The sequence below is a fragment of the Lepidochelys kempii genome, chromosome 19 (genome assembly GCF_965140285.1).
Source record: "Lepidochelys kempii isolate rLepKem1 chromosome 19, rLepKem1.hap1, whole genome shotgun sequence".
Taxonomy (NCBI): Eukaryota; Metazoa; Chordata; order Testudines; family Cheloniidae; genus Lepidochelys; species Lepidochelys kempii.
In genome coordinates, this window is record NC_136398.1 from 2,784,558 (window position 1) to 2,798,694 (window position 14,137).

General features: G+C 39.4%; 1 protein-coding gene across 5 annotated transcripts in view; it reads right to left on the reverse strand.

Annotated features, from left to right (window-relative positions):
* THRAP3 (thyroid hormone receptor associated protein 3) overlaps positions 1 to 14,137 on the reverse strand; it is a 70,211-nt gene that overhangs the window by 17,410 nt on the left and 38,664 nt on the right. For all 5 annotated transcript variants that reach the window (XM_073317341.2, XM_073317340.2, XM_073317337.2 and 2 more), the window contains 2 exons: positions 4,875 to 5,036; positions 252 to 1,157 (listed from right to left, as the gene is read on the reverse strand). In XM_073317341.2, coding sequence (XP_073173442.1) covers positions 252 to 1,157; positions 4,875 to 5,011 — 1,043 coding nt within the window. In that variant the 5' untranslated portion in view covers positions 5,012 to 5,036. The remainder of the gene's footprint in view (positions 1 to 251; positions 1,158 to 4,874; positions 5,037 to 14,137) is intronic.

Consider the following 14,137-nt stretch of genomic DNA (forward strand, 5'->3'; position numbering starts at 1 on the left):
TGGAAAACTCCTTGAGCACTTAAAAAATTTATAAAAATAACCTTCAAGTTTAAAAGGGAATTCTGAGGTATCTATGTCATCTTTACAACACTAACAAAGTTATGATGTTAAGAAAACAAAACTAGAGAACTACTTCCTATAATGCAGAATCAGGCCTACGACTCAATGAGAGTTACACACACCTCCTCAATTCCCCCACCCCAGAGTACCCGGCACGTGAATTGAACACAAAGGAAAAATGCACAACTTGCCTCTTTGAGAAGGCTGCCCCACCAGGAGTTGCTGCTTCCTCCTTCTGCGAGGCACCATAAATTGAACCGATTGTCGTGGGACTTTTACACACAGGACTCTTCCTCGTTGGGCTCAATCCTGATGAACCATGGTCAAACGGACCCTGATGTGAGCCTGTCTGAAATGAGGCACTGCTTTGTAAAACAGACCCCAGCTGTGAGGGGTTTGACAGTGGAGGACTGGGCTTCTGCAATGGACTTGGCCGAGGAGAACGGCGCCTCACCACAACAGACTGGAGAGGGCTTTTTAGCGCAGGACTGCGCTCTCTTGGGCTAAGCTCAGGCACGGCAGATGCTCTTGACACTGAACTTGTGCTGTAAGTGCTCATGTCTTGCCATGGCTTTGACCCCTCAGACACCTTGACATCTTGAGCAGCTCCTCCCGAAAACAGCGGATCCTTCGAATCATCACCTTGATTATCTCCTGCAGCCTGTGATGCCCGGGTGTCCTTGGAAGAGGATTTTTTTTCCTTTATGGACCTACGCTTAGAAGACTCAACTCGGCTGTGGTTCGAGGAAGACCGGGAAGATGAAGACCTCCTTGACCTATCAGAAGATGACTTATCAGAGTTTCTAGAATGGCTTCTTGATCTTGGTGATGGAGACCTTCTCTTCGGCGATCGAGAGCGGGAACGCCCCCTACGAGGGCTGTAGGCTTGGCGATAATTTTGCCAATTTGACCTGTAATTTCCATAGCCTCCTCGGTTATACTGGCCCCATGGATAAAATCCTCGGTTCCGTCCACGGAAATAATATGGTCTCCTATACCCTCTGTTATGACCTCTGAAATCCCGACTCTGATACACTCTTGGGTGGTTCCTTTCTCTGTTGTGAGATGGAGAATATGATCTTGAACGGGACCTAGAACTAAAAAAGAAAACAGTATTTGGAAACCTCTCTCTCTCAGTGCAGCCTTCTGTTTGAAAAAGAGTTTTAAATGTTATTTTACTGGTTGTATGTAGGGGTCACAGTCCCTTAAGTGATTTTTCCTTTGCTCATGCGAACACTATACCTTTTCTCCCAGTGAACACTGTTGCCCCATCCACACACAATCCCTGGCAGTAATTTCACGACATCTGAACTACAGCTGGACAGGAAATCAACCTCCTTAGAATCACGGCTGAGACCATGATAGGGATACATTTGTTCTGACTATCCTCGGACTAATGTGGCTGGTACCCACCTTCAGAAATCCAAGTGGCAATCTCCAATGTCCAGTCTTCACAGTTCAAAGAGTGCCAAGGCTAACTCTAATCCTTGGTCTCCGGCAGGGTGGGAATGCATTTCTACCCCATAAGGCCAGCGCTGTCTCTTGTAACAGACTGAACTCTCCCTTCTTTGCAGCCCCTAAATATCTCATATGCTTTTAATTTAAACAGGATTTCAAAAAGAAAACTCTTTCCTTGCCAGAGAAATTAAATGAACTTCAACACTTGTAAGTGAAAATGGTAGCACTGAAGAGAAAAACCAAGGACTGACTTCTCTATATTTCTAATCTCAAACCATACATGAATTGCTGCTGTTCTTAATCTTGATCTCCATCAAGTAAAATAAAGACAGAGCATCAAGAAAAGATTGCCGAAGGCATTTAACGTATCCGTAGCCTGATGCCACATGATGGCACTGTTTATCAACACACATCAGCTTGCTTTTCAAGGGGTAGATATAAGCATGCAGGTTATGAATGGAAGAAGGAAGAGAACGGAATTTAGGACTAAATGGGAGCGTTCATATCTGGGGTTATAGATTTAAAGAACACAACATTTCAGGGGATATGTAAGTGCTGATCAGAGGTGGAGAAATAAAAGGTGTTTTTCCAATATAATTGGATTCCCCTTAGTTTTATCAAGTATTTAAAAACCTGCAGTAGTTGCAGTTTTAAAAGTAGTATCATGGCTCAGGATTAATGTACTTTATGAATATTGGACAACTGCAAAGTTGTACTGACAGGGAAAGGTATTAGCAACTATGTTCTCGTAAAATATGAAGAAAAAACTCCAACACTACACAGGGTTAAAAATCCCTGCAGCAAATCTCACTCACTGCTTATGATGATGGATATTTACTGCAAACATTAAAACACTTTTCTTACTGTATTAATAAAGTTCCAGTTATCTAAAGAGTTGACTAACTCTGGCAGTAACAGTATTTAGGTATCTTATCCTGACGGGCATTAGCTTCTACATCTCTCTCCCCAAAATATTAGTAAACTGTACATAACACTTTGCCACTGAAGTTTCTAAAGCTTAAAATTAATTCTCACTTTTTAATTGGGTTAAAATGAGGTTCTCTTTTGTCCAATTATCAAATACACTAATGTTTAACAGCCAATGGCTTATGTTACAGCTGTAGTAACATCTGGTGTAAATCTGTGTCAATATAAATTGCTTCATCATCTCCTGATAGAATTTGTCCTCCTTTATTCAAAACAAGAAAACAGTGCAACTTACCTTAGATACTTTCTCATTCGAAAACAGTTATCAACACAAGAAAGAAGGAAAGAGACATGCAGAGGCAGGCAGTGAAAATGAACGGATTAAGAGCAGTTCTCCGAAAGCACTAAGCAGAATTCACATGCTCCCGTCCCCAGACGCCTACTGCATTTGTTACCAATTACTAGTGAGGGACCTGTTGGATGCTGCTTCCAAAATCCATTGTGTCATTTTATTGAGGCATAGAACATGAAAATCTCACTCCAAAATCTGCAGAGACTGTTCACAAGAAATTATTTAAAAAGGATGCAGTATGCAAAATACATGTGCCAGAAGTGATAATTATTTTGGACTGCATGGCTAGCCAGTTAATTTAATATACATTGTTCTCAAGTTCTGGCCATTCCACTCTTTTTACAACGGTCAAAAATGAAAAGAAACAGCAACATACTTGACCCTACAAACAAAAGTTAAGTACACAAGACTAACCGGAAGCAAACATGCAGAAAGAGCACAGAATACAAGTCAAAAAACCAAGGGACATGGAAAGCAAAATGATGTCCCCAATTTTTTTTTCTGAAACACAGATTAATTTTCTAGTCTCTTCTCCCTAAGATATTGCACTACACCTACCTCAGTGAGTATGTGAAAGCCTTGCAAGAAGATGACTTGTCTATATTAACCCTCTCCATTCCAATTTTCTTAACAATTTATTACCACCACCCAAGTTGTTTCAGCAGCAACACAAGACAAGAGAGATTTGCCCTGTTCGATTTAATGCATCTGGATTTCCATTTATCATAGTTTCTTCAATGTTGGCCAGATCCTCCAAAGCTATACTGCACCCTTTCTAATACTTCGGTTTCCCTGCAAAAGAACTCAGTTCCACTTGGGTCTCCATCTCTGCTTTGGTTTTGTCCTGGCCTTCTCCTCTTTCTGATTGTATTTTTATTATGTTTCTGTATCTTAAAAAATCCCTTTTAATAATTAACAGTTGCATACGTTTACAAGCCTAGCAATGTTCAGAATCTTAACAATGCATTTAAGATTCAAGAAAAAGCAGACGAACATCATAACATATATCCCAACTGGTATAGAGGGTTTTTTGTTTTGTTTTTTTAAGTGAAGATCATTACCAAATGGTGGTGGCCTTGCAAGATATAAAAAGCCTTAACTAGTCATGTAGGATACTGGGTGATAGAAATCCATGCTTTCTTTTTATTTAGTCTTAAATTGGTCCAGTCAGAAGTAATTCAGAGATGCAGCAACTATCATGCACACTGAGGATTTCTCACCATAGATCTCAGCAGTGAGATTAACTAATTTACATGATCTGCCCATAGTTACCATTGCAGAATTCAGTTATTGATTCCCCTCATGCTAGACCACCACCACCCCCCTTTCCCATCAGAGGCTTAGACTGACATTCTGGAAGAGACCCTCCTGAACTCAACTCTAAGAAATGCATGACTTTTCCTAAAGACCTTTTTTAAAGCAGTTATCAATAAAGTTGGGGGCGGGGGGATACAGAGAGAAGAAGAGAACAGAGAAGCTAACAAATGAAAAGAAGGAGCACATTTCGCTGTGGAATCTCTCAGCTGTCTTTCCCATTTGTCAGTTCTGACAAGGAATGATGCCAAAAATGTCAACACTCTCTGATTTCAGGCCCTTAAATCATTAAAGTGAATAATTTACAAAAAAATTGATCAAGAACAACTTAGGTCTGTTAAGAGGTTTAAAATGAAGCCGTAAGAACAGATGTTATCTACTGCATAACAAAATAAAATTTATTCTTTCCTCCATTTAATCTGGGTCAACATTCCTTCACTAACAGCACAGTGTTCCGAGGAACATCATCTACATATATCAGAAACAGACGGGAATGTTACATTAAAATGATCAGCGATTACTAAAGAGTGCAGAACAATGCAAGACACGCCTGTTGTAGGACACACTATCAATAGCATATTGCAAGACAGAACAGAGAGCAAACAAAATCAGTAACCCAAGACACAGAACACTTAAGCTACTCTAGAAACTAACAAAAGGGTTTTCACAGGAGGGCTTGTTAGTGCAGCCACCATCTGAGCAGAACAGAGGGAGAAGAAACACTCTTTGAAATCAAAGGGTGCAATCAAGCTGCATGCATTACCTGAGCCTGCGTTTTCTTGATCGCGAGACAGAACGGGAGCGTGAACGGGATTTGGAGAAGGATCGGGAGCGTGATCTCGATCCAGATCTTGAACGAGACGAGCGGGATCCAGATTTTGATTTGTTAGTTTTCGACATCTTTGAAAGCTCCTTTCAGTTACACCTGGTTGATATATGGGGGAAGGAAAATAAAAAACAAGTCAGTGAATAGTTCTAACTGCTTGGTTAGCTTCTCTCTCTGGCAGTTTTGATAGTTCCAGAGACTCATACAGTTGCTGCTGAATCATGAAACCTTTTAATTCCTCTTTGCAAAAAGAAAAACTCTGGAGTGCAAAATTTTTTTAAAAAGAAGCAACGTAGCACAGAAACAGGAAGCAGAAGGAGGCCTCTGTGCTTTTTCAAGCATCCTTTTGCTCCAGATAAGTGAGTTAATTTCACCCCGTCATTACCAATAATTATGGTGTCTGTTTAAAAAAAAAAAAAAAGTGAATTAGCTCAGGTTTTCCATAAAGCTTTCTTCTGCTTTACATTTTCGAAAGGAAAAGCAGAGTAAGATGCCACCAGTAAAATAATCATCCTCCAAGATATCCTAATTTCACTCCTTTAGACGCAGATCTGTTCAACCATGAAATGAAGTTCTGGACATCTTACAAGCCTCACTGCTCCAAGTGTGGTTCATGCAGTCCTAGAATCAGTTACAAGAGTGCAACACTCACTGATGAGCCCAGCTGCAGTCCTTCTCAGTATTCACCCAGTGTTTCAAGTACTGACAATAAAGAAGACTATCCCAAAGCATTAAAGGACTTGAAAGAACCACTCGATTATACAGACACTTTATTAAAAAAACGTGAATTTACCTGTGCTAGTTTCAGGAATATACCCGAGAAAAGCCAGACCAACCTCTTTGAAAGAGACCTTAATGCCTACACAATTGTTTCATTTATACCACTACCCAATCCCTACCAGACATACAACCAATAATGAAGAGCCATTGGAAAACGACATGTTGAAGGAAAACTTGTTGGGTAGTCTTGCTGTGGTTTTCCAATGGCTCTTCATTATTGGGTCCTTCCTCAAGATTTGGCTAAAATATAGGTAACAGATATAAAACATCTTAGATTAGGAGAGTAATTTCACGAAATTTATTAAAAATTTGGAACAAATAAACCATGTAAAATTCAGATGTGATATTTTGTATTTAGAACTGATGAACTATTCTTCTTTATCAGTATCTAATTAAGTCACAAAGTCTTGATACGCATTTTTCAGGGCCCAGATATAGATCTTAAGAAGTCTAATCATGCAGGTTATAAATGCCCTCCCTTGCGTACTCATTTCCAAAGAGTACTAGGCATAATTCTAGCGTACCAGTCAGGGTCTACTGCCATTTCTACTTCATAGCTCCAAAGCAGCAGCAGCGAGTCTCATTCCTCACTTTGTTCAGCGACAAAGCAAATCTTTAGAACTCAAATTCTACAGTGCTGCAAAGAATCCACCAACTTTCACTGCTACTGGCTTCAACAAAACTTTCCCACTCAAAGTGAAAATGCTCCAGCCTCTCAGTTACTGAAGGAAAGGAAGAAAGTGCTGTTCCTCAGCGTAAACTCTCTTTATTCATTCCAAGATAGTACTTACTGGGGTGAAAGAAGGGTTAAATGCTAATGCATTTGGATTTCTAAGGGGTCTTCACTGGCAGCGCTTTAACGTGGCTTGTGTAGCCGCGGCATAGTGCTGGGACAGAGGTCTCCCAGCACTCTTTAAAAAAACCACCACCACAAAAAAAACAACCCACCACCTCCACGAGAGGAATAGCTCCCAGCGCTGGTGCACTGTCTACACTGGCACTTTACAGCGCTGAAACTTGCAGCATTCGGGGGGTGGGAGGGTTCCACACCCCTGAGCAAACAAGTTCCAGCACTGTAAAGTTCTAGTGTAGACAAGCCCTAAGGAGTCGACATTAGTGCTTGGCGTAAAGCAATTAAATTTTACCTCCAAATGACAGAGCAAAACTGAAAAGAACAAATGCTCCCAGTTTTAGCAAGAAAGCTAGATGGTATTCAATTCATCAAGCCCTAAACTTCACTGGATAATAGAACCAGCACCAAATTATTTAGCATGTAACAGGACATTAAGAAAAGGAGGACTTGTGGCACCTTAGAGACTAACCAATTTATTTGAACATGAGCTTTCATGAGCATATGCATATCCGCTGAAGCAAGCTGTAGCTCACGAAAGCTCATGCTCAAATAAATCGGTTAGTCTCTAAGGTGCCACAAGTACTCCTTTTCTTTTTGCGAATACAGACTAACACGGCTGTTACTCTGAAACCTAACAGGACATTGATTCTCAACTGGTGAAATGCAGACCCCATTAAGAAGCAGAACCTTAATGGGAGCACGACTGGAAAAAGGTACCAAAATGGGATGTGTAATGCAACTTCTGCCTGAAACATGAGCAGAAATTTTGGATCGGTTTCAACACATACTCCTGCCTCTTTGGTTTTCCTCAATTCTTTTCCCACTTGCCTTCCACACCCTACTTTAGAATTCTGATGTATTAAGAGGTTTTAGAGCAGGGGCCTAAGAGAACAAACAAGCAAGAAAGAACCAGTCAGGTTTCTGGGGAAACACTGGAAAATATTTGCATTCATAAAACAAGTCTGACAACATTCTCTCCATGATATTTTGTTTGCCATTCAAATAAATCCGTATCAGGAAATTCCCCACATCAGGAATCAGCTGTTCCCCCACCCCTAACAACTTAAAACAATAAGATTTGGGTACAGATGGCAGCAAAGAAAACACAAGCGCTGTTTGATCACTCATGCAGTTTCCTTATTATAAATGTGAAATTGGTGCACGTAGAACCTAATGAGAGTACAGTGGCAAAATATATGTATTCATTATATCCTTATCTTGCAATCTGAGACAGCAAGGCAGAACTCCTCCATGTTAACTAATTCTTATATGAAATTTAGCATGCAAAGCCCTTTACAGCAAAAAGAGAGACAGCTTCTGAGGCTGTCACTGGTATTTTAAGGAAACATGACCTTAATTTAAATCTGAGTATTAGAAAGATGATTTGCTACTAACTTTCCTTTTATTTTAGGCCCTGATCTATTATATTCACTTCTTCAAAATGCCATAGGCAGGCCAGTTTCAGACACTAGGTAATGTGAATTGTGTTTTTTTTACTACCTGGTTGTATTCTGTAGTCCCCAATCAGTTACAAATCCTCTACCATTAAGCCTGCACTGCTTCCATAAAAGGTGAACTGCCAACACACAGACACACAAAATTGTTCTCTTTGTTTCTTTAGGATACATAACCTAAAGCTTATTGTAAAATAGATATTCCGCTTTTTTTTTTTTATTATTATTAAACATTAGTAATTCAGGTTTTGCCTATTCAAGGGAATGAACTGCTATGTGAACAGCAGGCAGGCTCGGTGCCGACGTTCTTGTCAGCACCGGGGGAGAGTGTGCTGTCCGTACCAGGTCTATTTTTGGTGCCGAAGGGACCAGTGCCAAGGAGATCTTCCCTGCACTGGAAGTCAGGTCCCTGCCTCTGTGCTCCACGAGAGCCATGGCTTAGGTGCTGGAATGGTTGGAGGTGCCTACCTTCGGTGCTGACAGCACTGAGGGTAAGGATCTCGCAGGAGACCCTTTACCCTTGTGAAAGTCTCTGCTCAGAGACAGTTGGGCTTCTTGCCTCTCTGCCTGAGAGGGTGAAGCCATGCTCCCAATTGGTTCAGCCCTGGCCAGGGAGAGGGTTTGACAGGGCCCGTCTCCAGAGGTGGCTGCAGAGATTTCTGCTTGAGAAGCATTTTCAGCCACAGGTCCGTCACGACAAGCCCTGGTTTTGAGGCTCGTGCAATGGACACACTTAGCAGAGACATGTGTCTCGCTGAGGCACTTCACACAACGTGAGTGTCCATCGGACCTTGGCATAGAGTCCTGACAAGAAGCACGTTTCTTAAATTCTGAAGTCCCTGGCATTATTGAACTTGGAGTGCAGGGGGAGAGTGTCTCTGCAGTAGACAAGCTTGAAAAAAAAGGGGGGGAGGGGTTTGGTTTGTTGTTTTAAACTAAGTAACTATTCTAAGGGAAGGGAAACAACTGGGATGTTACTAACTCACTCTTTATATATTCTTTGTAATTGTTTCCTTCAGAGACCAGGGAAGAGGATCAGCACTGCCCAGAGTCCCATCTTCAGCCAAGGACAATCGAGAAGGAACTGAGGGGGGCGCAGGACGTGCGCAGTCAGGCAGACTCTAACAAGACCGCGAGACAGCAGCTGAGCGCATGCATCGCGACCACGCACTGCTACCGAAGATCTCCGATCAACGGCGCCGGGATGCACCATCACCTGGAATGGAGCGCCCACAGGGATAGCACTCGAAGAATCCAGATTTCTTGACTTCTAATGTTATCTTAGATTCTTTTTGTGACTACCTGATCTGTTCTCCTAATTTCCTCTGCCTAGGGGAGATTACATAATTCAATGGACTGCTATAAATATTAGTGCCAAATTCTATCTTCTGATATCTGCAATTCAGACCCTCTGGTTCCAATGGGACATGCATGTGCATATTCCAGGGCAAAAAATGGCTCAATGTTTGCAAAATGTGTTGTAACCGCTTACTGCTGACTTTTAAAAAATTCTTTACACTGCATCTTCATTTTTCTAGAGTAACAGCAGGGGTACAACACACTACAGTTATAACTAGGAAGATTTTGCATTTTGAAAAAGGAGTTTTGCCTTTCCTGACATGTCTATCTGAAACAGAGTCAACTTTAAACAATAAGCTTTTCTGTCCATTTTGGAAAGTGACAGATGGAGACTTAAATCCAGATTCCTCATCTGGCACATCTAGAAATATACATACCAGAAAAGTATTTACGGTTAGAATGCTTGGGATACAGGGATGGAAAATATTGGGAAAGTAAACAGAGATACAAGGAACAGATTATAGGATCAGTTTCCCCAAGCAAAACCTCTCATGGACAGTGGCAGCTGTCTCCGTAATTTCAATATAAAAAGTAATGTAATCACTTGGAATTTCTTTATAAGTGTTACCAGTAACATTTTAAGATTATCTCTTTCTAAACTCTGTGTTGGCCCATAGATATTCAAGCTGGATCTCAGGACAGGCTGGCATCACCTGCTTACTTCATTTATGGTAAAAACATGTGGAAATAATGGTAGCATAACCTGATCTTGTCAGAGGAAAAGCTCCCTACCATGCTCCATTAATTGCTTTAGCTATAAAATATGAGAGCACAACATGCCAATCCTTAATTACAATAATGGATAATTGTATTACTTAAAATTTATGCATGCAGTCTCTTCTACAAATGTATTTAGTCAGCTGCCACCATTAAACTATATATGTGTTTACATTTGTGAAGAAATGTTTGTCCCTCGAAGCATATGTTAAAACATTAACCAACTAGAAAAAATAAAACCACCATGTTATTTACTATTCAGTTTTAAATTACGCAATGCCCTATATCAGTAACATACAAAACCTAGCTCTAAACCCTCATGAATTTGGGACACGAAAATGTGTGTTTTGGAAGACAGTGAAAATTACATCACTACACCACTAGATTATGTTGACTCAGTAGGATTATAACTGCCATCCAGAACATTTCCTAAAAAAATTCAATCAAATACCTGCCTCCCAAGGTCACCAAATAGACATCTTAATTGCAACTACATCCATTAATGCGTAAGGAGTCAATCTCTGTTACACCGCTCTATTGTGATATGTTGCCAATGCTCATAGTATTTATTCAGTCATAGGTTTTCATTGCTGAAAGCCACCTGAAAAGTTTTATAAATCCTTATTCTTTGGCCTGTGTTTAACTTTTTTTAACAAGTTTTTTTTTAACAAGTTTCATATCCACGTTTATTTATTTTCAGTAATTTTCTCCATAATCGTCTGAACTAGCAATGTTTAATGTAACTGAGTATGAGCAATTTATCAATATATCCTTAGAACAAGACAAGCCACACCCTAGAAGTAGACTATTACTGCATGGTACTTAAATAGGGTCGTTAATACCAAAGTACTTACTAATCAGTACTTGGTTGCAGTTTAAAATACAACAGCACACTGACTGTACAATCCAAAGGCTCTTTGAGACACGGTGTTAATGCAGAAAATATTAAAATGAATAGGAGTGGTGAGGAAAAGAGAAATTAGAGGTTCTTAACCCCGAAACTAAAATTCTGAAAGAAAAACCTCTTATGTTATGTGCCTTATAGCAGATGTTAATAAAATTTAAAGATGTTCTGTTACAAATTATGTTATGAAAACAGATTTTACTCAGTGTTGTAAACGAACATAAAACTAGACTAAAAAGTATTTTGCCAGGGCTAAAATAAAAAATACCCAAAAGCTATTAACGAAAGGACAACCATTACATGCCATTAAGCATGCAAGAACTGAACCTTCTACAAAAATATCCAAATAATTAAGTCTCCTTCCCATCTATCGTTAGCAGCCAGTTAAATATTCATTAGAGCTGCTGCAAGAAAAATTCACAATTTGCAGAATCAGCTTTTGTGTCTTTGAACCTACTTTGGCTTTGAAAACTCACAATACAAAAACAAAGCCCTGGTGAAAGAATCTGTTTATAGTCTTGAGACTCCCTGAAAAATCTGCTCTTCTTAGGCAAATGGAACAAAGATTAATAGCAGCTTTGGGATGTCACTGGGTTCTTTCTTTTCACCCTAGGGTGGCAAAGAACAATAATACCGTGACTTTACAGCATATACAGACTGATGTTATTAGGGAATCGCCTCTTCCTGGAAGGACTAACAAGTTATGATCTGGGTTGCAGAGTGGTAGCCGTGTTAGTCTGTATCAGCAAAAAGAATGAGGAGTACTTGTGGCACCTTAGAGACTAATACATTTATTTGGGCATGAGCTTTTGTGGGCTAAAACCCACTTCACTGGATGCATGCAGTGGAAAATACAGTAGGAAGATAGATAGATATATATAAACACAGCGAACATGAAAAAATGGGTGTTTATTTTTATAGTTCAATGGCTCTAAATTTTTCAAATCAGAAAACAAGCATGGAGTGGGTTTTTTTTCAAACTGATTATTCAACTGGGTGTTTGCAAAACAAATATTTAGTCATAATTCTTTCAGTCTTAATTATTTTTCATTATACCATGGGGAGAAGAACATATATTGCAGTGGAGATTATTGCAGCAAAGTAACATGTGAGATACGATTATATATATATTTTTAACGTGCGATATCACAAGTTGTCCTTGTAGTACAAGAAATTAAGATGCTTAAAAACTACCATCTAAATACCTAAAAATTGTGAGAAAAGATGTTATGACATAAAACAGTGCATTTAAAACTTTTGTGCATAAGAAACTGATTTATAAACTGGGCTCCTCAGTAATATACCTGAAATGTGTGCACTATATTACTACTTCTGGGCAGTGGGAAACAGGCAAATAGTTTAAAGTTAAGAGTAATGTTAACTGAATATGGAAAATTGGTCAAGTTAACACAAGGTTCAGTAACCTTTTTGTGGATCTGGTTAAAATAGTAAAACTTGCTGTATGAGACCAGAAAGAAAAAAAAGGAATTACATAGCTAAAACCCTATTCTTTCTTCAACTGCTATTTATATAAGCTAAATACTTCTATTTTTAATCAGCAGAGAAGAAATAATTCTGTCTGCTGCTTGTGTCCATTTAAAGTGAATTCCAATGGATTGACTTGAAATGTTTTCATTTCCAGTTGGTTTTTTTTTGAGTCCAAAGTATGTGGGATACTCCATCAACCATGGTCACCAACATCGTTTTCAGGAACAACATGATGGCAGTCACAGAATCAGCACTATACAAAGTGGGTCATGCCCAAGAACAGATGAAGTTACCAAGCGAGAAGTTACTTTAGTTTCTTCATTTTAAAAATGACATGCTCTGCCTCCCCCTTCCAAGAAAAACTGGTAATGGCAAATCTATTGACAATAGTTATCATATTCCGTACTGTAAGGCATATGGAAATATACATTTTCCTCTCTGGATGCTGAAAAATACAGCAGTAAAAGATCACAGATGAGAAGCATTATCAGCAAAGTAGGAAAGCCCCAAATGACAGCCACTTTTCAATGAGAGAATACTTGTGAAAGGACAGTTTTTACATAAAAATTAAAAGAAAAAAATCTTTATAAAATAATTACGTTGAGACACTGGCAGCTTTTCAAATGGCCATTAGCCAAATGTGGACCAAAGATTAAAGGACCAAACTCAAAATACAGTGGAAACGAAGGATGTAAGTAAAATATAATAATGGAAGGAATTAAACAGTCACAGGGCTTAAAAAGATATTAAAGGCCACAAAAGATGGTCCATGTTGCACCTTGAACAATTAAATCTTTAGTGGTGTTCATATAACAAAACTAACAAGAAGCTATGGCCTGGTCTGCACTAAAAAGTTAGGTTGACCCACATATCACTCAGGAACGTGAACAAATACCCAAGTGGTTTAGTTAAACCAACCTAACTCCTGGTGTAGAGAGCGTGACAGGTTGACGGAAGAATTTTTCCTCCGACCTAGCCACTGCCTCTTGGGCAAGTGGAGTACCTATGTTGACGGGAAAAGCCCTCCCACTGGCGTAGGTAGCACCTACACTGAAACAGCTGCAGCTACACTACTGTAGCATTTCAAGAGCAGACAAGCCATGAGTTCTCCAAAGAGGTTACCCTACTTATGGGTCATTTTTAGCAACCTCAGGACTGTTTTCCATTAATTTACAGTACAGTATTTCAAGAACTATAATTAAGTGTATAAATAGCTGTAAAATATATTTATAAAACATTTTATAGTAGTAAGAATATTTCAATGAAATTAATTGTTGAAGAGGATTAGCACCAGTAGAATGCAAGGCCTTTACAAAAGCTCTCATCCCAATAGTCAATACTGCAATAATTTCAGAAAGTCTCAAGTAATATATGCCACTTCTACAGAGTAAATGAAACAGTTAAAAACTAACAAGAACACAAGTGAAAATGGCTGGTACCCTAACTGTCCCAAGTGCAAGCATACTGCACTATGCAATAAAGGAACTGACAACTAGCCAAAAAAAGAGCTTACCATTTAGACTCAGAAAACTGACATTCTGTAAGAGATTTTCCCCCAATCTCTCTTGGAGGCAACACCTGATGTGTCCAATTTCTGCATTTTAGATATCTATCATATCAGCCTGGTAACACTGTAATTACGTTT